Source organism: Myotis myotis, unplaced genomic scaffold, assembly GCF_014108235.1.
Source record: "Myotis myotis isolate mMyoMyo1 unplaced genomic scaffold, mMyoMyo1.p scaffold_m19_p_21, whole genome shotgun sequence".
Taxonomy (NCBI): Eukaryota; Metazoa; Chordata; class Mammalia; order Chiroptera; family Vespertilionidae; genus Myotis; species Myotis myotis.
This window is the reverse complement of record NW_023416326.1, coordinates 4,601,291-4,629,290: the sequence shown is the minus strand read 5'-3', so window position 1 is coordinate 4,629,290 and position 28,000 is coordinate 4,601,291. Positions and strand designations below refer to the sequence as shown.

The window sequence follows — 28,000 nt, the reverse complement described above, 5'->3', positions numbered from 1 at the left end:
CCCTGCTAAGCCCCGCCCGCGCCCTAGTGTTTTTGGGGCCCGCGTGGTCCCATCTCATTGGCCGCCGAGAAGCCCGAGCTCGAGGGGCGGAGTGGCTTCTGCAGCCGCAGGTCCAGGTTCGCTCCGCCACGGCTTCCCTTTCCGGGCGGGACTACAATCCCCACAAGGCCCCGCGCTCGGGGCGTGGTCGGGCACAGAGGCGTGGCCGAACGCCGGGGGCGGGGCCTGGAGGGGCGGGGCCTCCGGGGCTGTGGTAGAGGCGCTGCGCTCGCCGCTGCACTCGCAGCCGCCGGGCGCGCGGACCTCTGACCCTGGACTCTGGCCGCCGCCGGCAGCAGCCCCCGCGGGTCGTCGCCCGGGCCGCCCACGGTTCCCCGGCCCCAAGGAGCCCTGCCGGCCGCGGTGCTGGGCGCGGGCAGCATGAGCCGGGCGGCCCGGCGGGCCGGCGCGGGGCAGGGGGTGGCGGCGCTGCGGCTGCTGGTCGCGCTGAGCCTCCTGCGGGGCGTCGTCGAGGCCCAGGTGAGCGGGGGCGGCGGGCGACCTGCCGGGCGGGCGTCCGGGAAGCGCCGCCGCGCGGGGTGGCGACCTCGGGTGACGGCGGGGAGGAGGAAGCGGCTGCGGGCCCGAGGGGTTCCTTCCGAGCTGATGGTGGAGCCGCTGGGAGGGGGGCGGGGGCGCCAAACGCCCCGCTGCTCGTGGAGAACGGGCCCAGCAACGCCCCCCGGGAGAGTTGGGGAGACCTGGAGGCAGCCCCCCCGGCCTGCGGGAGCCGAGCGCCCCGGGAGCGGATGGGACCTCACTTCCTGAACTTTGGGGCTGGAGGTCTCGGCTGTCACCTGCTTGGGAATCGGTGTTTTAGCGGTTTCTGCCTCTGCCCTGTGGGTCCAGGTGCAGCACGTGGCGGGCAGGGGCTGGGGCAGGGGCAGGGGCTGGGGCTGGGGCAGGGGCAGGGGCAGGGGCAGGGGCAGGGGCAGGGGCTGGGGCTGGGGCTGAAGGGGCAGGGGCTGGAGTCTGGGGCAGGGGCAGGGGCAGGGGCAGGGGTTGGGGGCCGGGACCGGCTGCCAGTGGGTCTCGGTGGGAGCGAGGCGTGTATTGCACACAGTGTTCAGTCTGCTGGGAATCGGAGGGGTAGTGAGTGCCCAGATCTTTGCCCTCCAGAGGCGTGTTTGCTTCGGGTTTCACGGTCGAATTGGGCTGCACGGCTGCCAGGTGCGGCTGTTTGCACCTGCCGCCAAGAGGCAGAACTGCCGGGAGGAGGAACAGGAGGAACGGGTGTCTCCGGTGGCCGATCACCAGGGGAGCTGTGTTTTGAAGCCATTTACGCCCCTTGCTGAGAAAGAGTAGAGGGAATGATGAGTATAATCGTGTACACGTATTTTTTCTGACTCTATTCCGTGTCTATTTAGACACTTTTTTCATGGCCTGACGGTGCTCTCTGCACTAAACCCCAGAATGCCTGGATAGTCTACTTGTGTCCATGTTTGAATCTTTTTTTAAAAAATATTTTTTTTATTGATTTCAGAGAGGAAGGGAGAGAGAGAAACCTCAGTGATGAGAGAGAATCATTGATCACCGGCCTCCTGCACACCCCACACTGGGGATGGAGCCCACCATCCAGGCTTGTGCCCTGACCAGGAATCGAACTCTGACCTCCTGGGTCATAGGTTGACACTCAAGCCACTAAGCCACACCGGCCAGGCTGGATGCTTGTTTTTGAGTGGAATTTACATTTAGATACCTTTCTAGCATGAGATTCTCTCTCTCTCTTCTCTCTCTCTCTCTCTCTCTCTCGTTTCTTCATCTCCTACTAATTATGTGTATTACTGCTTCATAATTGCATCTCTCCTTTCACCTTTAGTATATCCAAGTGAATGTGGGTGATTTTCAGTTCATTTCATTCACTGGGTGAAATGAAAGATTTGTGCATATGCAGATTGGCATTGTGCCAGTTGAGCCTCGGAAGTGAATACGTTTGTTTTGTGTTTCTGGTGGTACTTTCTGATAGAGTGTTTGTACTTTAGATAGTACTTCAGTCTGTAACAGGTTTCAGTGTCCGTTCTCTCATTTTACTGGCTGTGTCTCAGAAATGAGGCTCTTCCCGTCACTGAAGTTCAGAGAACCCATGTGACTAATACCACACCTAGGTCAGTGAGGAAGTCAGAGCAGGAGGCCCAGTGCGCCCTTCTCTTTCTTTCTTTTTTTTCCCCTTTAATATATGTATATATATTTTTAATTTTTTTAAATATGTTTTATTGATTTTCTACAGAGAGGAAGGGAGAGGGATAGAGAGTTAGAAACATCGATGAGAGAGAAACACCAATCAGCCGCCTCCTGCACGCCCCACACTGGGGATGTGCCCGCAACCAAGGTACATGCCCTTGACTGGAATCGAACCTGGGACCCTTGAGTCCGCAGGGCGAAGCTCTATCCACTGAGCCAAACCAGTTCTGGCACCTTTAATATATTTTTATTGATTTCAAAGATAGGAAGCGAGAGGGAGAGAGAGATAAAAACATCAATGGTGAGAGAGAATCACAGATCGACTGCCTCTTGCACGCCCCCCACTGGGGATCAAGCCCGAAACCTGGGCTTGTGCCCTGACTGGGAATCGAACTGTGACTTCGTGGTTCATAGGTCGGCAGTGGGACTCTGTGATCCGCACAGTGCATCTCAGGGTGCTTGCTGCTCCTTTGTCGTATAAAAGTGAAGTGCAGGGAGCCCCAGGAACAGGAAATGGGAAACTTAGACAGTTCTTTCCTATACTAAATCGTAAGCAAGACAGTACAGCGTAAAGAAAAATGTATATTTTTTGGGAAGATATTCTATTCACATGAAATCATTGAGATGAATATATTGAACACATCTCATGTGACCTTTGGGTTTTGAATTCCACCTACACAATCCGCTCTCCGAGGCCCCAGACCAGGAGTCTCCGCTCCAGGTCCGGATATCCAGCCCCGCTTCACTGTCTCCACTCAGATGGATGCCGACGAGGCATCTCAGACTCGGTGCACCAGGAACCAGCTTCCCGATCTTGCCCCTCGAACCCCCTTGTCCCAGTCTGCTCCCCGCTAGACCTGCTGCAGCCACCTCCCCTCCCCGCTGTTCCTCAGACGTGGCAAGTGTGTTCCTGCCTCGAGCCTCGATGCCGCACACCCTCTCCTGGGTCTTCCTGTGGTTCCCTTGCTCCCTTAGGTTTCTGCTAAGGTGTCGCCTTGTCAGACTTGTCCCCTTACTCAGCGGCTACCTTCTCTGATGATACAAAATGCAAGCCACACCCTCCACCTGGCTGTGGACTTCACGTCCCTCTCACGGCGTGAGCCCTCCGGGGCCTTCCTGTCCTGCTCGGGTGTAAGCAGCTGTGTATCAGGTCCCTGTCGCCTACCTGTCCTGGCTCTGCTCCTGACATCCTCGGGACCTCCTGAGTGTGCGGAGTGCCTTTCGGCCGTTAACACTGACGTTACGACTTAGGTGGGGAGCCCCTAGGTGGGCGCAGGTGGCCTGGACCTCAGGAGGGGGCTCCAGAGAAGCTCTGAGAGCTACGGGGTGCTCTCTCCCAGGTGGGCGAGAACAGAGACGAGGTGGTCCGTCGTGTGGCTCGGAGGCGAGGAAGGTCCGCCTCGCCCCTCCCAGTGCCCTGCCCTGTGCATCTCTCCCATCTGGCTGTTCCCGAGCTGTCGCCGTTACAAGAACCCAGTGCACATGAGTGGAGTGTTTTCCCGAGTTCTGCAGGCCGTTCTAGCCAACTATCCCACCTGAGAAGGGGGTCCTGGGAAACCCGGCGAATAGCCCTCAAGTGCAGGGGCCCGGGGTCTGGGGCTGGCCTGTGTGGCGAGGGGAGCCCTGTGCGGCTGAGCCCTTAACCTGCGGGCTCTGCTCCAACTCCAGGCAATACCAGAGCAGAACTGGGCCCAGTTAGTGCTGGAGAGCTGGTTGGTGTTAGGAAATACTGGGTTAAATCTATGTTTAGGCCTGGAAAGAGCACGCAGTGTCTTTCTTTTTTACCGCTAAATAAAAATGTGTAGTTCTTCAGAATGGGTATATCTAATCCTTCCGTTGTTTTTTATTGAACTGACCATAGTAAGAAGGGGCTACTTTGTTATGTATCTTTTTTTAAAAATATATTTTATTGATTTTTTACAGAGAGGAAGGGAGAGGAATAGAGAGTTAGAAACATCGATGAGAGAGAAACATCGATCAGCTGCCTCCTCCACACCCCCTACTGGGGATGTGCCCACAACCAAGGTACATGCCCTTGACCAAAATCGAACCTGGGACCCTTCAGTCCACAGGCCAACGCTCCATCCACTGAGCCAAACCGGTCAGGGTTGTTATGTATCTTGAGCAAATACTGGCTAATTTGAATGTACAAATATCTTTTTATGTACTAGCACAGGTTTGTTAAGGTTCAAACATCATTTACATATTTTGAATTTTATAGGTGTGTGTGTATATATATATATATATATTTTTTTCCCCCCCCAGGTCATTGGAGTCCTGGATGATTGCTTGTGTGATATTGAGAGCATCGATAACTTTAACACCTACAAAATCTTCCCCAAAATAAAAAAGTTGCAAGAGCGAGACTACTTCCGTTATTACAAGGTATGGGTATAATTTTTCATTCTGTTATTTCCAAAGGTTTTCATATCACTGTCTACAGGTGTGATTCTTATCACCCATTTAAAGACTCAGGTTTGACTCCTCAGCATCCTATGTGTATCTTTTATCCCTGGAATGTATTAAGTATTACACTGAAGACCAGTTAGCATTTTTTTTTTCTTTTTAGATTTTTAAAGAGAGGAGGAGAGAGAGAAGCATAGATCGGCTGCCTTCTGCACCCCCACCCCCCACCCCCTGCCCCAAGCGGGGATCGAGTCGCAACCTGAGCATGTGCTCTGACCTGGAATCAAACCGGCCACCTTTCGGTGCAGGGGACGATGCCCGTTGAGCTGCCCTGGCCGGGGCTGAAACCTGTTCGCCTTTTTAAACTCTAAGCATCTGCACCCTCTCCCTCTGCTTGGAGAATTCTTCATCTTTCACTTTCGCTTTTGAGGCAGAGAGTCTTCCCTTCACAGAAGCTGAAAGGGCTGGGGGCTTGTTTTGTCAGCGCGCCTTGGACCTTAGGTTCTGCCACCCACACACCTGCCCAGGAGCTGAGCCAAGCCGGGCTGAGGGCAGTGTCCTGAGCCAGGTTGCTCCCCATGTCAGATTCCACAGTTAGCCGTTCACCTGGGAGCCCAGGCCAGGCTGGGGGTGCAGGCCAGCGCCACCCCCAGTCACCCTACAGGGCCGGTTCTTAGCTCTAACCGTGGTCACCTCCAGGCCCTGACAGAGCAGCCAGCGGCAGGTTAAAGGCCGCAGCATAAGGCAGGACGCAAGGAACCGCGTCTTAAGTTTTGGCCTGCTGGGCTGGGAGGAGGGGGGCTCAGGGATGGGGGAAGTTGGGGGATACCTGTAATGCTGGGAACAATAAGAAAGAGAGAAAGAGAAGAAAAATAAAGACAGAAAGAGAGAGAGAGAAAGACAAAGACAAGACAGAAAGGAAGGCAGGCGGGCTGGCCGGCCTGGATTCTCCCCGGTAGCACTCACCACACTTTGTTATCAAAGAAACACAAATATGGGCTGTCCCCCCAAATGTCTGCACACTCTGAGTAATTACAAAGGCAGTGCTATTAACATGCATCTCCTGTTCAAAAGTGAGCTCTCAGCGGTTACAGTGTGTGGACACCGGTTTTTGGGGGGGACACCCTGCATATAATTTCTGTTCCTCCTGGTAGATGGTGAGCTGGGGGGGGAAGTGCTTTACCTTCATCTTCCCTGAGAGCCCTCCCAGCGATGACAGATCGTGGGTGCTCAGATGCACCTGTTAGGTGAGGGGCTTGGGAGACCCTGGGCGAAGTGAGGTGTGGAGCCCAAAAATGCTTTCCACTTCTCCAGATGAGCCGTGCGCTTGGTTTCATTCCTTTTTTGAAGTGTCAGAGGACATCATTCATTCATTCATTCATTTTTACGTTTTAATCCTCATCTGAGGATATTTTTCCATTGATTTTTAGAGAGAGTGGAAGAGAGAGGGAAAGGCGGAGAGAAACATCAATGTGAGGGAAACACATCGACTGGTTGCCTCCTGCAGGAGTCTTGACCAGGGCCCGGGCCGGGGAGGAGCCTGCCACTGAGGTACGTGCCCTTGACCAGAATCGAACCCGGGACCCTTCAGTCCTCAGGCCGACACTCTATCCGCTGAGCCAAATTGGGTAGGCGAGCATCGTTTACTTTTAAAAATGAACATTACATCTGGGAGTCTGGAGCATCTGAACCACGCAGGCGCCTTGGGACAGGAGGCTCCTCCCTCACCCTGTCCCCCGCCCCAGCACGGGGACCCCGAGGACAGCCCTGCAGAGCCGGCACCCGCGTGTGTTCACGAGGACTCGTTCTTTCTCTCCAGGTCAACCTGAAGCGGCCGTGCCCGTTCTGGGCGGAAGACGGCCATTGCTCCATAAAGGACTGCCACGTGGAGCCGTGTCCAGAGGTAACTCACGCAGAGCCAGCGGCTGCGGGGCCGGGGCCTACCCCTGGCTGACTCACTCCGTGCTCTCTCAAGTCTGCTTCTTGTTTCAGAGGCAAAGAAAATGCTACTGGACCTTAAATCTCAAGTTTAGAGTGGGAATGAAAGCGCATAAAATAGGGAAATTTCAGGCTTGGCATTAGGTCTCCAACTGGTCTTCTTAACAATAGAAAAAAAAGGTTACCCTTATTTGTAATGAAATGTTACATTTTATTTTATTTTTTTTAAAAATATATTTTATTGATTTTTTACAGAGAGGAAGGGAGAGGGATAGAGAGCTAGAAACATCGATGAGAGAGAAACATTGATCAGCTGCCTCCTGCACACCCCCAGACTGGGGATGTACCCACAACCAAGGTACACGCCCCTGACCGGAACCGAACCCGGCACCCCCTAGTCCGCAGGCAGACGCTCTATCCACTGAGCCAAACCGGTCAGGGCTGAAATGTTACATTTTAGATTTTGTTTTCTGACATCTAGCATAATTGGTTATATTCTTTTTCATTAGTAATTTGTTATGAGCCATATTTTCATTTGACTTTTTGCTTTTTTTACCTAACCAGTTAGTGTAGTTTCTTGTCCTTAAAAGTATGACAGAACTATCCGAACAGGTGTCCTTCCTAATGGGAAACATTTAAAAAATATATTACCTTCATTTTCCTTTAAGAATATAGTGTATTTTTAAATGTTTTTAGTTTGGAATAATTTCAGACCTAGGGAAAAGTTGCAATAGTACAATTTCCATATACTTCTTATTCAGAGTCCCTAAATGTTAATGTTTATCACATTTGCTTTATTATTCTCTCTCTGTATATATTTATTAATATCATCATATTCTGAACCACTTAGGTATAAGTTACAAACATGATCTTTTATCCCTAAATATTTCAGTATGTATTTTCTTAAAAACAAGATTATTCTCTTATCTAACCACAACATAATTAGTCAAATTAGGAAATTAGTATTGTTGACTTGGTAAGAAAAAAGCTGAACCTACATGCAGTTCTTCCATTGGTAAACTCTAGGTAAAATATGGGCCAGAGAACTTACTCTTGCCATCTACATTAACCCCAAATTGCCTAAACTGTAAGTGTCAATTTAGAGCAGAAATAAAAATTGAGCATAACTATTTCAGAAATTTTGAAATTTTTAAAACTTCTGTTTTTGGGGTAAGAACGTTTATGGAAAAAGAGATCTAGTCATTTTATAAACCTAAAAGTTGTACAGACTACTAAAACTGCAGTGAGAGTGTACGTTACAGTTGTTTTGCTGCTCGGATTTTGTGTGTGTCATTCAGTTTTCTATCCTGTAACTTAGAGTCTCCATTGGTGTAACTCCTCACCTTTCACCTCAAAGAGGTAGTATAGTTACAGCATTTGAATGACAGTGCATTTTCTCCTGTGGAATAAAATAGGCCTTCTAGTAGAGCAATAGCATTACTAGTTGGTGAAGAAATCTCAAAAAAGTGAAATTTTAAAATTTTTGTTGTTCTTTTAAGAGTAAAATTCCCGTCGGAATTAAAGCTGGGATTTCGAACAAGGTGAGTCGTCTTCTTCACTGCCTATTTCTTCTTTACATGGGGCAACATGCTTACTGCTGGCGGGGTGCAGAAGAGCGCACGATGTATATTGATTTCAGAGAGGAAGGGAGAGGGAGAGAGAGAGAGAGAGAGAAACATCCATGATGAGAGAGACTCATGGATCGGCTGCCTTCTGCACGTCCCACACTGGGGATGGAGCCCACAACCTGGGCATGTGCCCTGACCAGGAATCAAACCATGACCTCCTGGTTCATAGGTCGACGGCCAACCACTGTGCCATGCTGGCTGGGCAGGGAATGGATGCTTCTTTATTAAAATGCCTCTTTATTAAAGATCACCCTTTCCTCTTCTGAGCATGCCTGATTTACTGTGTTACTCACATGGACACAGTACACCTGTCGTTTTCCACGATGGCACGGACATGTGAAGGCCCTCAGGCCCTCCCCTCTGCTTCCTTGTGATGCGTCATTTCTCCACTTTATTCCGGCTCTCTCTCCCTCACCAGGTCTTTGGTTCACGTTCACACTCTTTTATTTATTATTTTTGTTTCAGATTTCAAGTAAACAAACAAACATTATAAAGATAGTCCTTCTGGACTCCTTCCCACCCCCATTCCGGGCCCTCCCTCCCCAGAGCTGGACACTTTTCTGAAGTTGATGCATATCCTTCTGTGATACTTTTTATTTCCATACTTTATTGTACATGTGTCCACAGCATGTATAGAGCTTTTTTATGACATCTTAAAAGATTTAAATACTACGTTTTTATATTTCTTCAGGTTAATACATTGTTTCAGTATATTTGTTTTGTGTGTGTGTGTGTGTGTTTTGTTAATCCTCACCCAAGGATATTTTCCCACTGATTTTTAGAGAGAGTGGAAGGGAGAGACAGAGAGAAACATCGATGTGAGAGAGACACATTGATTTGTTGCCTCCTGCACGTGCCCCAACCAGGGCCAGGTAGCCAAGGTACGTGCCCTTGACCGGAATTGAACCCAGGGATCCGTCAGTCCTCGGGCCAAGGCTTTATCCACTGAGCCAAACCGGCTAGGGCTTCAGTCTGTGTTTTTACTGAGCATTATGCTTTTTTAAATGTTGTCTCTGTTGATATGTCGTCTTAGTTCACTTTTAACAGCTGCCTGATATTCAGTTGTATGACTGTCTCATGTTCTGTATTGATGGTCATTTCAGCTGTCTTTGTTTTTTGCCGTTACACACAGCGACGCCCTAACATCTCTGTCTTCTGTCTCATAGTGTACCACGTAGGTTTTCCTGGGTCTGTAGTAGAAATAAGACTGCGGCCCAGGGGTTGCTATCTCAGCACCCAGGATGGTGCAGATAACTGGGAAAGTGGCTGTGCATCGTTCTGGTGTCTGTGTGTCACTGTTGCTCTGGACGGGTGTCCGTGTCCTGGTCCAGGGTCCTGCTGTCCTGCAGCTCCTGATCCGTGTGGTCAGACGTCCCCCCAAGGGCTTCTCAGTGCACACCTCACCAGCTTGCTGACTGTTTCCCATGTCTTTGCTTACTAATTAGGAAGAAATCTGTGACTCGTTTTCATCTGTGTTTCTTACTTCTTTCAGTAATAGGATGTAGCTATAGTTAGTGTTATCTCGTCATTGGGAGACTGACTGTTCTGCCAGCCGAGCCAGAAATAAAGAAGGAGGAAGGGAATGATTTTTCACTAAAACTTGTTTACGGTGAACTTCCTTTCAGTACTTGAAAGTGGCCAACAATACCAAAGAATTCGAAGACTGTGAGCAAGCTAGCAAACTGGGAGCAATTAACAGCACATTGAGGTAAGTTTTGTTTTCGTATTAAAATTATTATGTTTATATCAACCATCTCCTGTTTTTCTTGTGATGTAAAAACATCAACGTCTCAACTAATTATTATTATTTTATTTTTGTTAATCCTTACCCAGAGGATGCTTTTCCATTGATTTTTAGAGAGAGTGGAAGGGAGAGGGAGAGACAGAGAGAAGCATCGATGTGAGAGAGACACATCTGATTGTTTGCCTCCTACACTCGCCCCAACCAGGGCCAGGGAACCTGCAACCGAGGTTGGTGCCGGAATTGACCGGAATTGACCCCAGGACCCTTTGGTCCTCGGGCTAACACTCTGTCCACTGAGCCAAACCGGCCAGGGCTCAACTAACTTTTAAAGGAAGAAAGTATTCTTTATCCTAAATTCCATTACAGGCTTTGCTTCCTCTTCTTGGCTGATTTGCCCTGAAATCTCTAAATCATCCATAGTGCCTCTCTTACAAAGTAAAAATCTAAAAGATTGCCAGTGATGTGAATAGTCTGTTCTTCCTGATTATTATGGGAAAAGGAACTGGAACCTCTCAGTCTTCTGTAAATAGCCCTTCCATTTATCTATTACATTTTGAATGATAAAGGTTACTATTAACCATTAAATTTCATAGATGTTTTTTCTGTTGGTTTTCCTTATTTGCTCTAAGTACAAACCTGCTTTTGAGGGCCCACATAAATAATTTGTACGTAGTCTCAGGTGCAATGTAAAGTGTCTGAACATATAGTGAGTGGGGAATGGAATGTTACAGAAATTCTTTTTAATTTTCCTGTTTGTTTAGAGTTATATATGTATATATACACACACACACATATATTATAATTGTTGTTTACAATAAAGTTAGCAATTTCATTTATAGTATTTATTTAAAGAGAAACTTTAATGTAGAGAAGTAGAAAGGATAATATATAAATACCTATATATCCTCCACTCCAAATGAATAAATATTAACATTTTCTACCTCTTGCAACTATTTTTAAGAAAAGAGAAATATCCAAGATATTAAAATCCCCCATTGCCAGCCCACAATCCTGCTTTCTTTCCTTCTCTCTTAGCGGTAACTACATCATGCATTTGGTGTCTACCCAGGCCATGTTTTTATCACACACATGTGTGGTTCTGTGCAGACGTTTTTATTTTTCCTTTTTGTAAATGACACAATATATTTCACATTCTGCAGGCTTTCTTTTCACACCGCACATTTTGCTTTCTAGGTCTGGCCATGTTAAACATGGCGGCTTATTTTTTTGACGGATGAATACTTTTCATGGTGCACCTCATTTCACTTACCCCCTCCTGGTGGGCATTTAGATTGTTTCACATTTTTAAAAATATAAATATATGTTATTGGTTTTTACAGAGAGGAAGGGAGAGGGATAGAGAGTTAGAAACATCGATGAGAGAGAAACATCAATCAGCTGCCTCCTGCACACCCCCTACTGGGGATGTGCCCACAACCCAGGTACATGCCCTTGACCGGAATCGAACCTGGGACCCTTCAGTCCGCAGGCCGACGCTCTATCCACTGAGCCACACCGGTCAGGGCTTGTTTCACATTTTTGACTTAGATAAACTGCTACCTGGAGCTTCCGTGGGCCTGTTTTTTTGATGCACACGAGCAGTTAGTATCTGTGGAAGTTCATATTGATGCCTGTTTTTCATGTAACTTTCATCATCCTGCATGTGACCACTGACTGGATTTGTGACACCATCTAAGTAATAGCAGTGGCCTCAGGTTGTCTGTTGTTAATGACACTAGAAAACAGTGTTGTCATTTTCAACTCCAAGTTTAATGCTTTTCTTTTTTATCCCTCCTTCCGTAGCAATCAGAGCAAAGAGGCTTTCATTGACTGGGCGAGATACGATGACTCACAGGATCACTTTTGTGAACTTGACGGTAATAAAATCAACTCCTGTATTTAAATTATTCTTGAACCTTTTTCCAAGACATTGAAATCAATCAGAATGTCAGCAGTTGCAGGTCTCTTATGCTGCATGTTGCTCTGTGGACCTTTTATCCATAATGGCTGTTGTTGTGAGCCTGTGTCCCAACCCCGTGCCCTCTGTGTATGACCCTCGCCTTCACAGCTGTCTTATCTTAGGACGTGTGGTCATTTCCTGTCTGAGGAGACCATCTAGGAGAGACCAAGTGACCTGCCCAAGGTCACACGGGAGGAAGAGGCCGGGACAGGGTTTCCCCCCGGATCTGATGGAGCCCAAAGCCTGTGTTCTTTCCAGGATGAAGTCCACCTCCTGACTCCAGCTCAGCCTCTGAGTGCAGGGCTGTGAACACACTACGCACACGTTCACGCTGGGACTTGCTGCAGGCCTCAGCAAGCCTTCCGGTGTCAGAGACTCTAATGGGCTTCCCCAGAGCCTCTTCCCAGAACCCCCTGGAGAGACAGAGACAGGCAGTCACTGCCGCTCCTCTTACAGAAGGCAATTGAGTGACTCTGAACTTTTTGTCTGTAGGAGACTATTCCCAAGAATTGCGTGAAGTGGGCCCAAGTCCTTCATTAGGCCTTTATCTTTACTCTTACGAGTCGCTTGGAGTGCTGTGTCACTTATCTAAATCACTGGGTTAAAACAGAAATTCTAAAGGTCCACCCGGGTTCCCGGAACACACCACACAGCCCTCTCTGCCTTCGTGTTCTGTCGTTACGTGACAGGAAGGTGATCCCTACAGATCAAATAGTAGCTTTTTCAATAATTCAGCGGTTTACGGCCAGCTGCTGTCCCTCCCTCTCTGTTTTATTGTTTTGTCATTGTCTGCATGCATGGCTTGCTTCTCCCTTTACTTAAGGTTTCTGCTCAATTGTCACCTCGCCAAAGCCTGCTGCCATCCCCTGTAAGGCAGCAGCCACTGCCGCTGTCTCAGTGCGCCTGCCCCCCCGGGAGCTGGCAGGAGCCCGGCCCGTGGCCAAGTTCACCTGCTCAGATCTGTCCGCCCCCCCAGACTGCACCCCCGAGGGCAGCCCAGCCTCTCTGTTCGCTCCCGTGGCCCCAGTGCCCAGGGCAGCAGCTGGACGTTGGCCGTGTGCAATGAGGGTTCGCCCGATGAAGCAGTTGGCTCATAAATAACCTACATAACGGGATAGATGTTTGTACTTTTATATTTTCCCTCAAAACATGTTCATTAATAAATTAACAGCATTGTCTAGCACAGTAGGTTTTAAGTCAGGCTGTGCTTTGAAGCTACATGGGCGCTTCATATAATGTCGGCTCTCCTGAGTAAGTCACGTTTCAGCAGGGATAGAGCTGGTGATGGAGGGCTGTAGGCTCAACCCTGAGGATGGAAGGGAGGGAGGGAGGGAGGGGAGGAGAGAGAGAAAGATCAATGTGAGAGAGACACATGGATAGGTTGCCTCCCGCATACACCCCCGATGGGGCCAGGGACAAACCTGCAACCCAGGTACGTTCCCTTGACCAGGAATCGAACCCCTGGTGCACGTGGGCTAACGCTCTAACCACTGAACCACCGACCAGGGCAAATGAGTGACTTTTTAAAAAACGAGACTATGGTGTAAGTCTAAGAATGATGAAATTTAAATCACAAAGTTACTGAGCCATTTACTTCATAAGTCAGAAGTAGAGAGTAGCAGGATCTCTATTTTTAATACAACATATGCTAACAAAATAGATGTTTTTAAGCATGTGTCTAGACAGGTACAGACTTAGGGAAGAAATAAAAGAAAATCTTAAGTGATGATTCTGCTAGGTCTCTCCGCCCGGGCGGTGACACTGAGAGCACCCTGGGCGCCTCTGAGGAGGCGAGGGCCCTGTGGCTGCCCAGAGGAGAGGGAGGCGGGCTCCTCCAAGTCCAAGTTCCACAGGTCCCGGGTCAAGTGCAGTCACAAGTGTGCCCTCCCCTCCCAGGGAGGCCGGAGGTACTTGAAACCGCCGTCCTCGACGCGCCGGGAGTCCTGTTTGCTCTGTGATGCTGAGTCCGAGATGGTCGTGAACCGGGGATGGCTCATGCGTTGTCTCTCGTTCAGACGAAAGGTCCCCAGCTGCCCAGTACGTGGACCTGCTGCTGAACCCCGAGCGCTACACGGGCTACAAAGGGCCGTCCGCCTGGAGGGTGTGGAACAGCATCTATGAAGAGAACTGCTTCAAGTAACCGCGGGGACGGGGTGGGGGGGCGTGGAGGGGGACGGAAGAGAGGGCGGACGGAGGGCGGGGAGGACGGACCGGGTTTCTCTTGGGAAAAACTACGTGACAAACGCAAACCGTCTCACGTCTGAGTTTTGTGTGTGTTTTTCAGGCCTCGATCTGTTTATCGTCCTTTAAACCCGCTGGCACCCAGCCGAGGTGGGTTTTCAAATACATTTCCATGCTTTTAGAGATTGTTGACAAAATGTCTTTATAACGAAACTTGACTTGAGAACGTTTTCAACTGTTTTATGTTTTGCTTAATTTGAACGATCAAAAGTGTATGAAACACTCAGAGTTAAGGCTCAAGGTTTCGACGTGTTTTTATTGAGCACCTGCTATGGGCCAGCCCTAAGCCAGGGGCTTTGTGGAAAATGCGTTAGAACATGTGAGTCATCTATCGGCAGTTTCCTGGGAGCCAAATAGAGTCGTGGAACTGCTGGAGCGAGGAGGAGGGACGAGCCTGCTCTGCAGAAAAGACGGAGGGAGGAGAGAAGCAGGAACAGGAAAGGGAGGCAAGGCTGGGCGAGGGAGAAGGCAGCTCCATGAAGAATGAAGTTGCTCTTTTTTTTAAAAAAAAATATAGATTTGTATTGACTTCAGAGGGGAAGGGAGAGGGCGGGGAGAGAGAGAGAGAAGCATCGATGTGAGAGAAACATCGATAGCCGCCTCCTGTACACCCACCACCGGGAACCAATCCCGCAACCTGGGCACGTGCCCCGACCAGGAATCAAACCTGTGACCTCTTGGCGCATGGGGTCGATGCCCAACCGCTGAGCCACACCGGCCGGGCGGGAGCAGCCATTTAGGACGGAAGCATTCCTTTATGGAAACCACAGAGTGCAGGGAGCGTCCTGGACGTGGTGACTGAAGCAGTGACTTTTCTAGTTGTTAGCTCATTATCGAAACAGTGATCTTTCTGATTATTTTTAGTTGCTTTCTGATATTATCTATTGTACGAAACGTGAAAATCTTGTACTTTTTGTCCTGTATTCTTATTAAGAAGTTTCATTTGCAGGATAACTACACACTGACCAAGGTTCATGTATAATGGATAGTTTAACCCAGTGAAGTTCCATCCCATATTAAGATTAATAGGATTAGAATCGGAACTTTGTAAGACATTTTCTAAAACTTTGTCTACTGTTTTCTCTTTCAGGAGAAGATGATGGTGAGTTAAACTCTTGTGGTTTTGTTTCAAGGAGAGGAAATGTTTTTAATGATCAAAAACATTGTTTTTCCTCTAGTTCAAAAGAAAGTGTTTATCTTCCTTTTTATCAGAAAATAGCTACCAATGGTTGGTGACAAAAATGAGTATTTTTAATAATATAAAGTTATCCTATGTTAAAAAAAAAAAAAGGTAGAAAGATCATTTCCCCTGTAAGCGCTAGGAAAGTTAGGGTCTCCCTAACACCCTTTCTGGGGGGAAATTAGGGAGATGATAGAAGCCAGATTACTGAGGACCTTGGGGGGCTAGACTTTCCTATTAGCACTCGGGGTTTTTTGAATAAAAAAGGGAGATAATGAGTGAATTTAGTAAGAGGATGTGAATGAGTGACTGTAGGAAGATGGAGATGTGCCAAGTGAGTGGACCCCCAGGAGGCCCGGTAATTTCCCACCACCTGCTGGTAATTTACCCCCTGGATTCCTGCTCAGCTCCTGTGTGTTGAGGTTTGCTTTTCTTACGTAAAATCAGGATTGGTGACGCCGGAAGAGCATGAATCTTTCCATTTTATTCACTGCCGTTTTGTTCGTCAGTAAACGGCAGTGTTGGTCTAGAAATAGTCCTTCAGCGTTAGTGCTCAGATAGGTCACAGCCCTCTGTGTTTGAGTCATTCGCTTTTCTGAAGAATGTCTTGAAAATGAAGGTAATTAAAAACTATCCCTTGGAGTGTAATAGTCTTAAATAATTGAGGAAATATACCTAGCTTTACTGAATCAGGAAAAATAGAATAATAATGAGATTTTTTGTATTAATTATAACTCACTATTTTTTCTGGACTTTTGAAAGAGTTCTATAGTTATCAAAAGCAAATTTAAAATTGTTAAACTCTCTCCCCATACTTATGAATGTTTCAGTTTTCTAGGGAATAAGATCTATATAACATTTTGACTGGAATGTTTTCTCAAAACTTTTACTAGTCAAAATATCATTTATAAGAACATTCTCCCAATACTTAAATTACCTTTGGGCTTTATTTTCTAGACCAGGGATGGGCAAACTTTTTGACTCGAGGGCCACAATGGGTTCTTAAACTGGACCGGAGGGCCGGAACAAAAGCATGGATGGAGTGTTTGTGTGAACTAATATAAATTCAAAGTAAACATCATTACAAAAAAAGGGTACGGTCTTTTTTTTTTTTTAGTTTTATTCATTTCAAACAGGCCGGATCCGGCCCGCGGGCTGTAGTTTGCCCACGGCTGTTCTAGACCCATGTCTCTATTTTTCTACTTCACATGAAGTAGTGGCCATTTCTAGAAATAGTCCTTAATCTGCCATAAAATATTTTATAGACTTAATTTATTCGAATATATAAATGATGATTTAAAATATGTTAACCCAGTTCTGTATGTGTGTGTGTGTGTTCTTTTTTAAAGGAGAATCATTCTACACGTGGCTAGAAGGTAAATACATCTGCGTTTTAAATGTATTGGGTTCTTATAAGAAATGTATTGATTTACTGACTATATTTTTGTAAGTTTTGGGATTCATTGCCTAGACAACTAATTTTGAGTGTTGAAAAGCACACGTTTTAGATTATTATGTTCTGGGAGGCAATTACTTGAAAATGTTGAGGCCCAGCCCAGCATCCTGGATATGCACCGGCGCTGTCGCTGGTCCCCAGTCCGGCCACTCTGCGTGGATGCTCATCCCGACTCGGTCCCGTGACCGTCCTGCAGGCCTGAGTCCACACAGACCTTCCTATGGAAGGAAGTACTTTTTCTCCACGAAACAGAGGGAAGGTCAATTTGAATTCAGAAGGTTTTAAACCTGAATTCACATGTTCATATAATCTGAACTTGTCTAGTTAAAGGATAAAGCAGTATAGATCTGCCCTGGAGGGCAAAAGGCCTGGAGGGAGGAGAGAAACCAAATCAGTCTCTTCCTCCTCATCACTAGTGGGTGAGAGAGAGATCCTCTCCGGGGAGGGGGAGGAGCAGGCTGCCCTTACGCCAACGCAGGACTTGCTCTGACTATGAAGCGGCTGCGCTGTTGCCTTCTGGGTAATGTGGGGCCTGCATGGGCATCCTCAGTGTTTGGCCTCTGGCAGCCCAGCATTTTCTGCTTGTTCTCCCTCCAGGCATCATCCAGTTCACTCTGTTCGGAAGTCGGAACCTTATTTTCTCTTGAGAGAATCTTGACCTAATTATTTCATACCATTTTTTGATTTATTCTTCATGTTCTTGAATCTTAACTTTAAAAATAAGCCTATGTACTGAGTCCTCTGTATTTCTGTTACCTAAATGGATGTGGTGTCTTTTTCACTATTTTCCTGAACAGGTTTATGTCTGGAGAAAAGAGTCTTCTATAAGCTCATATCGGGACTTCACGCCAGCATCAATTTACATCTGTGTGCGAATTATCTTTTGGAAGGTAATCAGATTGTTATGTAGAAATTTGCCTTCTTTCCATGTGAAAACTGTTTGGGGAAAATACACATTCTCTATTTTTAAAAACTCTATTAGCCCTAGCTGGTTTGCTCAGTGGATAGAGCGTCGGTCTGTGAACTGAAGGGTCTCAGGTTTGATTCTAGTCAAGGGCACATGCCCGGGTTGCGGGCTTGATCCCCAGTAAGGGGCGTGCAGGAGGCAGCCGGTCCATGGCTCTCTCATCACTGATGTCTCTCTCTCTCCCCCTCTCCCTTCCTCTCTGAAATCAGTAAAAATATATTTTTAAAAATCTGCCTATTAAAAGTATATCGTGTTTTGCTCTTTCTCTTTAGAAACCTGGGGTAAGCCCAGCTGGGGACCTAACATCAAAGAATTCAAACGCCGCTTTGACCCCGTGGAAACCAAGGGAGAAGGCCCGAGGCGGCTGAAGAACCTGTACTTCTTGTACCTCCTTGAGCTGCGGGCCTTGTCCAAGGTGGCCCCGTACTTCGAGCGCTCAGTGGTCGATCTGTACACCGGCAGCGTGGACGATGACGCCGACACCAAGACCCTCCTCCTGAACATCTTCCAAGACACAAAGTGAGACTCGCGCCAGGGCTGGGGGGCCGGCCTGGGTCTAACGAGGCGGCGCCTGAAGGTGCACACAGGCCTCGGGAGGCTCTTTAGCAAAAGGAGAGTCAAAGCCCCGGCTGGTGTGGCTCAGTGGATAGAGCGTTGGCCTGCGGACTGAAGGGTCCCGGGTTCGATTCTAAGGGGGCGTGCAGGAGGCAGCCGATCAATGATTCCCTCTCATCATTGATGTTTCTATCTCTCGTTCCCTCTCCCTTCCGCTCTGAAATCAATAAAAATATATTTTAAAAAGGGAGAGTAGGAAGATAGACGAGGATGGCCAGGACAACAGCAGTCTTTGACGTTTTTTCTAAAAACATTATCTGAAAATCGTCTAATAATGCGTCATTGCACTTTCATACTTGAGAATAGGCTATCTTTTTAAATATAACTTTAAATTTTATGTAGCAACATTTAATGCTACTTTAATGTTCTTTCTACCCATTTTGTATTCCAGTTGCTATTGAAGTTCAGGTGCTATCATGTTAGATACCTATGTATGTTAGATATCAATCAGTACTTAAGGGAACAGTATTAGCCTTACCTTCTAAGAATTTAACCTTTAAAAAAAAATGCTGGATCTAAAACTTGAGTTTACCAGTGACGAGCATGGAGCAGTGTTGGATTAAGAAGTGCTGAACGTAAATTATGATTAACTTTTAAAAGATGCTGTAAAATATTAAGAGAGTGATATACATTGTTCACATAAATTGTTTTAGTTCCTTTTTTAGATTATTTTTATCATATAATTTCTTTAAAACATTACAAACTTATACATTCTAAAGCTATCTTTGTACATTGTAAAGCTTGCTTTAGTCTTATTGAATAGTGTCTGTGTGAACTTTCCTAAGCCTTACATGTGAGCAAATTAGGATTGGTTGTAAGTACCCGTCAAAGTTCTCCCAGGGCTCTAGTACCCAGCACTGGAATATGTCGCCTGCCGCTTACAGCCCTGTATTTCCCCAGGTCCTTTCCCATGCACTTTGACGAGAAATCCATGTTCTCCGGGGACAAGAAGGGGGCCAAGTCTCTAAAGGTAAAGGTTGCTGACGGGGGCGGGGGGGGGCGGGGGACACACGGGCGGGAGCGGTTCGCTGGTTGTGCTTTAGTCCTGGTCCCCCCACTCGCCTGTTCGCTCTCCTCGTTGGTGAGGCGATTTGCTGTGAGGGATGCAGTCCCCCCGCCCACACTTCCTCCCCAGTCCTTCCTCGCAGACCCTGCTGGGCGGGTCCCAGCCATCACCAGGACCGAGGACGGCACCTTGTCATGGCTTTGAAGGGCAGCGTTCTGAGTTTCCTTACTTTACAATCACAGTGTGTGTGTTGTTTTGATGCATCTTTGCAAAAAGCATGAGCTGTAACCCACGTTGAAGGCGAGAAATCGTTTCTGTTTCTACAGTTTATTTTACGGAATGTCACAGTCTGTGACACTCGTGTTTTGCCTTAGAGAGCAGCATAGGAGGCAGAAAGTGCCTGCTACCCTGTGAGGCCAGCAGGAGACTGTATTTTAGGGACATTATGAAACCTCACGTGTGGCAGGAGGTCTTCGTTTCCCTTTGCTGACAGGATGTACATTAAGGAACACACCGTGCCCTCCACAGTATAAAGGTGTTTGATTGGCTGGCAGATAGTAGCGTGTGCAGCGCCCAAGTTCAGAAAGCTCCAAAGCTGAAACATGCTGCTTGTGTTTGGTGCAAATCAGTTAGCAAAACCTGACCTGATGTAAGACTGTTTTTGTTTTTGTTTTTTTAAAATATATTTTGATTTTTTACAGAGAGGAAGGGACAGAGATAGAGAGTTAGAAACATCGATGAGAGAGAAACATCGATCAGCTGCCTCCTGCACATCTCCTGGAGATGTGCCCGCAACCCAGGTACATGCCCCTGACCAGAATCGAACCTGGGACCTTTCAGTCCGCAAGCCGACGCTCTATCCACTGAGCCAAACCAGTTTCGGCTGTAAGACTATTTATAGCCTTTTTTTTTTTTAAATTCTGCTTTGTGTAAATATTCTTGCCTGTTTGTGTAACTGTTCTTACAGGCACATGAATGGGTTTGATTACAGGGTGTTGCCCCACACTCTGGTGGAGCGTTTCATAATAAATAGTGGATGCACTGTGTTTCTAAATTTTGAAACACCTTTGGCCCCAAGCTAGTTCAGATGTGGCTACACACGAACTAATAAATTAGCATTGAGTGGCTCTCCATTGTAAGAGTTTGTTGGTGTTTCTGAAATGAAATGATTTAGCCACAACTCTGTTTTAGTTTTGGAAATTTGTTTTTTTTTTCTGCTATACAGTTTCAAATAATTTTCTTCTTCGTTGTTGAAAAACAACTCATCCTATATAATAAAAGCCGAATAAACAAATCAACCGAACACCAGAACGACTGGTGAAACAATTGGTCACTATGACGCACACTGACCACCAGGGGGCAGACGCTCAATGCAGGAGCTGCCCGCAGGACCCAGGCCAGCCAAGTCGGGTGTGGGTGGGGGGGGGGGGGGGGGTCCTTCCCTCTGCCCCATCACTCCGCTGGTCGCCCCACAGATCGGCTCTGATCGCAGGCCAGGCCTCGGGACCCTACCCCCATGCACAAATTTTGTGCATCAGGCCTCTACTTCACTAATAAACTTCAAAACTTTTATTTCTTATAATTGAGACTAACACAGTTTCCTGTTAAATGTCTGGTTAGAACACAAATGTTTTCTGCCCATTAGGAGGAATTCCGGCTGCATTTCAAGAACATCTCTCGCATAATGGACTGCGTTGGGTGTGACAAGTGCAGGCTGTGGGGGAAGCTGCAGGTTTGTGTGTTGCCTTCTGTTTGAAACTATTGCTAACCTTACACTTTCCCATGAGGAGTTGAAACTTTTTGTTAAAATGCACTCATTCATTGGATTAGAGGCCCGAAGTGTGGCTTTTCTGTGTTAGAGATGAAAAAGTTAGTATTAAACGCTGTGGCTTTTATGTGTATGTGTAAGGATGGCTTTCTGATTACTCTCTGTTAGTGGTTTGGTTTTCGTGCGTCTGTTTCTATTGGTAGAATCTCAGATTCATTTCTGAAGTTGGGGGTTATAAATAGAGAACATTAGTATTTCATATACCCATATCAAAGGTAAATACAATTATACAAAAAGACTTAATCATGAAGTTTTAGTCACTGAATCTGTTTCAATGATGAAAAGAAAGTCATCTCGTCACAAAATAGGAAAGTTCTGCTCATTTCCCTCCACATTCTGCCTAAAAAGAATTGATATTTTGTGTGGGGGTTTGGTTTTTTTTACAAAGATGACAAGTCAGAAAATCAGTAGACAGAATTATTCTAATGGCGGCTACCCAGAAATCACCATCTTTCTTCTTTTTCTCTAGTGTTTATAATTAATAAATTACTAAGTGTAGGTCTCGCTAATAACTTTTAAGTTTAGAGTTGCTAGAGCCTGTAAAGAAGGCTTTCAAGATTACTTACTGCACATCGTAATCCTGCTGTGATACTTTTAGGTTAAAAAAAGGCATTTTAGTAATTTGGAATCGAATGGTACGTGTGAAGTTGTTCAGCACGTAAACTGACATGTGCACATCTGCCAGGAAGCAGAAACCGCTTTGCGTAAGTTTGATAAGATGGGGAAGTGAATGAAGTTCATGTGCATTTCCTGACTCACACCGGCAGCTGAGTTTCCCTTTAAACCTCACAGCGGTTAGGATATGAATTGATCGTTGTTTCTCTCTTTTCTTTAGACTCAGGGTTTAGGAACTGCCCTGAAGATACTGTTCTCTGAGAAAGAAATCCAGAAGCTTCCGGAGAACAGCCCATCGAAAGGCTTCCAGCTCACTCGGCAGGAAATAGTTGCCCTTCTCAATGCTTTTGGGAGGTAAGGACCGACTGGCGTTCCGCTGCGCCAGCCACAGCGCTCATCTCTGCTCAGCTGGTTGGCTTTGCTTTGTTGCACGGACAGAGAGAAAACTTTCACGATCATACCTGTACCAGCCAGCTCTCCACAGCTCTCAGCATCTGTTTGCCAGGGGTCCCCAGTTTGCCTTCTCAGGTGTGGGGGAGGACGCTCTCCCCCCGTAGCACCCTCGGTAGCTGAGCGTCACTTGTTCAAGAACAAGAATGGGGACCGAGAGCTTGGTTGAGAGGTGAAGGAGGACAGAGATGAAACCTTTCATTGCTCTTCTTTCTTCTGTTTTTAATCCTCACCTGAGGATATGCTTATTGATTTTTAGAGAGAAGGGAAGTGGGGGGCGGGGCGGGGGGGGAGAAAAATCAATAGGTTGTCTTCCGTACACGCCCCAACCAGGGATTGAACCCCCACCTCAGTATATGGGACGACACTCCAACCAACTGAGCCACAGCGGCCAGGGCTGGTCCTGTTTCTTAAACCAAGGAGGCATTTCTCTCTTGCTACTTCTGCATACAGATAGATATTTTGCTTTTTGTTGGTATCACAGATGGTTTCCAAATTAATTTGAATTTGCCTACAGAATTACATGCAACACCAGCCTCCTGAGGAATACAGAGCAGGGAGGCTGAGTCAGAGAAAATAATACTAAGTTGCCCTGGAAAAAAATGCAAAAAAGTCAAGAATTTAAAAAAAAAATTGGGAACCAAGTGATACGGGGATTATTTCTTACATTTTCTTAATGTGCATTTTTAAGTTAAAAAGAGGCAGTTAAATTAAAAATAAGTTATTTGCCACTTCCCCATCTTAGTGGCAAAGTTTTCACCATGTTGCCTCCCTGTGTTTAAAGATGATGTGTAAGCAGAGGTTTCAAACAAGGTAGACATAGAATGTCCATTGGTAATTGACATTTCATGAAAAATTCAGTCCACCCACTTATGGGACCTGTAGTAAGATAAAACAGGAGAGACTGAGTTAAATTTAAATTATTCAAAGTTAAATGAAAAATATTTTAAAGAATTTAAACATTTTCAATCCAAATAAAGTAACCTGAGAAAGAACATTAAACTGCCACACCGTCCCACTGTGGGTGGTTCTACCTGATTGCCTGATATTACCTCTATTGTCCTCTAGAGGGCGCCAGACTCAGAGCCAGGGCTGCTAGCCGCCTGGAGCCTGGCCCTGCTCTGGCAAATCTACAGAAAGAAAACATTGGATTTTTATTGCATCCACCTTGAATTGTACAGAAGGATAACTGAGCTTATAGGTTTATTTTGTGATTCCCATTCCAGAGTCTTACTGCCTTCATTCATTGTTGATTAGGCACCATGGACATGGCTTTAGTGCTAGACAATATACAAAGAATCTTTACCCTGAAAGACTGTGGAGCTAAGAGTATAAAGCAAACTGGTGTGTTTGGGGAGCAATAAGAAAAGAGCGGCCCTAGCCGGTTTGGCTCAGTGGATAGAGTGTCGGCCTGCAGGCTGAAGGGTCCCAGGTTCGATTCCAGTCAAGGGCATGTACCTTGGTTGCAGGCACATCCCCAGTGGGGGGTGTGCAGGAGGCAGCTGATCGATGCTTCTCTCTCATCAATGTTTCTAACTCTCTATCCCTCTCCCTTCCTCTCTGTAAAAAATCAATAAAATATATTTTTTTTAAAAAGAAAAGAGCGGGTATTTGGAGAGAAATGTGCAAAATGAACTTATAGACTAAATATTAATGTCTTAAGGTTCTTTATTGTAATGAATTAATCATATCACTGTCCCCATCATGAATCTATTGATAAGAAGTAACTGGCTTCCTTGGCCCCTTCAAAGCCAAGACCGAAGGACCATAGTTCTGTGTTTTATTAATATTTAATAAGGAATCACAATGTACTTATTTTAAAATAGAAGCTTCAGTGTTCAGTGTTGAATACATCCTTTTATTTTGGATTTTGCTTTAATAATAGCCAATATACCATTTGAATAGTCAACCATTTGAACTATGTACACGTCATATTAGCGGTGCTAAAAGGCTTTCTTTTCTCTCCCATAGGCTTTCTACAAGCATCAGAGAATTACAGAATTTTAAAGTCTTATTGCAACACAGTAGGTAATAAAGGCTTTCCTATGTCTGGTTAGACATAAAGTGACTGTGAGGACTTTTCCTCTTGGACATTCAGCAGAAGGAGTCTAACCTTCCGGGACTTCAAGAATCTGAGCTCTTAAGGAGAAATGCAAATGTTCACTTGAATATTTATGATTCTGAATAGACTGTCAATTAGAGGTATTTATAAAGGAAGTATATACTTTTAAAACATGTAAGTTATGCTAATTCCGTGTTTAATTTCGTTGCCCTCTGTTGAATGTTCTGCTATGCTGTTCGGTTGGAATTGGTTTTGTTCCTACTCTTGTTATGCTTCATTTCCAGTTGTCAGACCTAAACGACTGTTTCCTTCCTGGTAGCACTGTGAACTGTCTGTGATGGGAAGGCGAGGCCGGGAGCGTTAGGGCTGGTCTCGGGTGGGGCTGGCCGGGGACCGCAGTGCCTGGCCGGCCTTGCTCTGTGTCACTCCTAGCATGCGGGAGTGCCTGTGTGATGGGTGGCCTTGTAGGTGTCTAGTTTCAGAAGTTCCTGAAGAGTCCCCAGGACTTCCACTCCCACTTCATTGGTTTGTGTCTAAGTTTGTAGTTGCTGTTGTAGGTTCTCTTGGTCTGAAGGCCCGGCTTCGGTGAAGGTAAGTACCACTGCCTGCCGCCAGGCCAGGCCCTGAGTGAGGGTGGGCCCGGGCGTCTGTACTCAGAACCCGGACACCAGTTTCTTTGATTTTGTGTTTCTTTGTATCTTCTCCAATTTTAGAAATGTTCATTTACTAAACAAAACACACACAAAAAAAACAAAACACAAAAATTGCATAAATATTTAGCAGTTTCCATCTTGATAAAATTTGAGTGGGAGTTCATGGATTTATAATGCCAATTTAAAACATGATGTGCACAAAACTTACTATTTTCCATTCAGGGAAGCATTTTTAGGGGTTTTACTTTAGAGCACAGTCTATGCAATCCTCAGTTGGTTTCCTCGGGCGGGAGGTTTAAGCAGGGGGGTCAGCTCAAGCCCCTGGGCTGCCCCTCCCCTCTCCTCTCTCTAGTTCATGGCATGTAAGCCGCCCTTCGGGGCATCTTTGCCAACAGGTGACTCATTGGCCCTAAGCAGTCACTTCTAAACCCGGGATCCAAATACCCTTAACATTGGAAATGCTGATCCTTTTAAAAGGTGCTAGGAGATAGAATGTGGGAAGGTGGCGCCTGTGTGGAGGGAGGGAGGGGACAAGTAGGTCTCCTTGGCCTCTTGAGTCTTGTGTGAAGTCATAGGCCCTTAACGCCCATGGCTGCTGGGCCCCAGTCGGCGCCGTGACCACTGGGCTAGTGGCACGTTTTACAGCCATTGGGTTGGCTCCCTGTCTTTTAAAAAGACTTAGTCACCCTTGCAGGGAGGGGTGTGGATGGAGGGAGGAAGGGCTCACTGGCTAATTCTCTCCTGACCCGGTTCCTAGCTGCTGTGGAGCTGGGCTTTGTTGGCGATGGTGATGTTTTTGTTCAGTCGAATGAACAGACTGGCTGGGAGCCGCCTCCACTTTCCCTTCATTTTAGGGGTGCAAGTGTCGTGTGGCAGGCGAGGGGACCTTGGGGTAAACAGGTTTAAAAGTGATCATATTGCAGGTCAGTTGTATCGCGGAGAATTACTCCCAGTGCTCATTCGGAGCTTAAGAAAATGTGAAAGTTTGCACTTGGTTTATTTTTCCTGTAAGCTTAAAAATCGTTTTGGGGGTGTGACTTCCTCGTTCCCTCAGCTGAAGACAAAGCCTATTATTTAAACTCGATTTCCTGCAGAATCCTTGGTCATTTCCTTGTATTGCTTTTTCTCTGTACTTTGATTTGCTTCAAACTTAGGCAACAATTGTACGTTAGTGTGAGTTCTAGGCGATTCAGGTCTGGTTGGGGTAAAAGCTCTTTTCAAAGTTTAAACCGATGTTTTTTCACTGCCGAGAAAAATAAACAAATGAAGTCTATTTAAGCTGAAATTCATTTGCTTCACTTATTTTACCATAAATCAGATTGTGGGGGAAGCCTGCATCTTTGTGCCTGTGTTTCTTAAGCGGTTCATGTGCTGTAAGAATCTGTGTTGTGAGCCTGGTGGTTGGTGGTCATGTGATGTAAGCTGCTTTTCCAGGTCACGTGCCTTTGCTGGGAAGTGATACAGGACACTGACTGCTTTGTAAACACTTGGCTGGTAGCACCTCTTGGCATTGTGTCTTTATCTCGTCACCTGGTTGGGAACCTCGCACTGGGTACTATAACGACAGACATGATGGTCCAGCTGATGAAGCCAGAAGATGCAGATGGGGCAGCGACCCCCCCTCCAGGGGCACCAGCCTGTTTTCTTAGTGGCATCGATGTGAGTGAGAAACGCTCTCTATTGAAATGGGTCAAGTTTGCCTGTTGCTCCTGTGGTGACTCCCAGGTCCGAGGAGGGTCAGACAGACGAGTAGTGGTTTTCAGGTTTGACACCTGGTGACTAGCACCTCTTGACGTGTTCACGTGAGAATGCCTGGCCCTCCGTGGTCTCTGCGTGTGTTGAAACTGTGCCGTGTTTCCCAGCCGCCCTGGTGCCTGTGCACGTGAGCGAGGACAGCCCCTGACCCTCAGCGCCGCCTCCCGCTGGACACCGGGATCGGCTCGCAGTAAACCTCTCGGCAGTTTGTGAGCACAAGTACCCGCAGAAACCACGGCTTTTCACCCCACAGCCTGGGTGCCGGGGTCATGGAAAGCGTTTGTAAAACAGCACAGCACACGCAGATGCGAGTGCGCCTCTTCTAGGGAATATCCACAGGAACAGAATCGCAAGTCCTGTGCTGTTGTACCCACTGTGTCGTAGGCATGCAAATTAAAGCAAATGTTTCTGCCACCTTTCCTTCTTGTTTCCCCTTTTATTTATTTACTAGTGGCCCGGTGCACGGATTCGTGCACATTGAAAGGAAATTAATTAGAAGAAATATTTTAATATCGCTATTCGCCCTTTCTCTATAATAGAAGTGTCAGCCAAATTCACAATCGACAATGACAGCTCGAAACGTGTGATGGGTGCCAGCGAGAGCTTCATATGTATCGCACACGCGCCAGTCAGCGTTTATTTTTAAATTGCCAGTGCGCGTCCTATGTTCCAGCCAGTCGGTCGGTTGGACATACATACATACGGTTGGTCACTTAGCCTTTTATATATATAGATTTATTTATTTACTAGAGGCCCAGTGCACGACATTCATGCACTTGGGGGGAGGTGTCCCGCAGCCCATCCTGCGCCCTTTCACAGTCCAGGAGCCCTCAAGGGATGTCCGACTGACAGCTAAGGCCCATTGCCCGCAGGGAGCAGGCCTAAGCTGCCGGTCGACATCCTTAGCGCTATCGCTGTGCTCGCCAGCCATCAGCCTGGCTTCTGCCATTCGGTCGTTCTGCTGTTGGGTCTATTTGCGTATTAGCCTTTTATTATACAGGATTTATTTAGTGTAAATCCTCACCCGAGGATATTTTTCCATTGATTTTTAGGGAGAGTGGAAGAGAGGGAAAGAAGGAGAGAAACATCGATGTGAGAGAAACACATCGATTAGTTGTCTCCTGCACAAGCCCCAACCAGGGCCCGGGCTGGGGAGGAGCCTGCAACCGAGGTACCTGCCCTTGACCGGAATCGAACCTGGGACCCTTCAGTCGCAGGCTGGCACTCTGACCACTGAGCCACACCGGCCAGGGCGTTTTCCCCTTTAAACACTTCC

At 46.8% G+C, this 28,000-nt stretch overlaps 2 protein-coding genes across 5 annotated transcripts in view; one reads left to right on the top strand and one right to left on the bottom strand.

Annotated features, from left to right (window-relative positions):
* The first annotated feature begins 231 nt into the window (after positions 1-231).
* Positions 232-26,254, top strand: ERO1B (endoplasmic reticulum oxidoreductase 1 beta). Of its 4 annotated transcripts, XM_036354535.1 has the most exons (16): positions 234-519; positions 4,486-4,605; positions 6,446-6,529; positions 8,064-8,105; positions 9,818-9,900; positions 11,740-11,813; positions 13,912-14,032; positions 14,181-14,227; positions 15,228-15,239; positions 16,667-16,693; positions 17,571-17,663; positions 18,013-18,259; positions 19,256-19,325; positions 21,007-21,093; positions 22,025-22,158; positions 24,226-26,254. In XM_036354535.1, the coding sequence occupies exons 1-16, from the start codon at positions 421-423 to the stop codon at positions 24,284-24,286; spliced, it is 1,401 nt and encodes a 466-aa protein (XP_036210428.1). In that variant the 5' UTR covers positions 234-420; the 3' UTR covers positions 24,287-26,254. The 4 variants fall into 4 exon arrangements, with proteins under 4 accessions (XP_036210431.1, XP_036210430.1, XP_036210429.1 ...); XM_036354537.1 differs by lacking the exon at positions 8,064-8,105 and having other exon boundaries at positions 233-519; XM_036354536.1 differs by lacking the exon at positions 15,228-15,239 and having other exon boundaries at positions 233-519.
* Positions 23,905-28,000, bottom strand: part of GPR137B (G protein-coupled receptor 137B) — a 19,438-nt gene continuing 15,342 nt past the window's right edge. The window contains exon 7 of the transcript XR_004974991.1: positions 23,905-25,042. The gene's annotated coding sequence lies outside the window, so the exon portion shown is untranslated. The remainder of the gene's footprint in view (positions 25,043-28,000) is intronic.

Bases quoted from the DNA above. Each gene is read 5' to 3' on its own strand.
- ERO1B (XM_036354535.1), top strand. From the start codon at position 421: ATGAGCCGGGCGGCCCGGCGGGCCGGCGCGGGGCAGGGGGTGGCGGCG. The intron at 6,530-8,063 runs GTAACTCACGCA...TGTTCTTTTAAG, and splicing joins ACGTGGAGCCGTGTCCAGAG to AGTAAAATTCCCGTCGGAAT. The intron at 11,814-13,911 runs GTAATAAAATCA...TCTCTCGTTCAG, and splicing joins TCACTTTTGTGAACTTGACG to ACGAAAGGTCCCCAGCTGCC.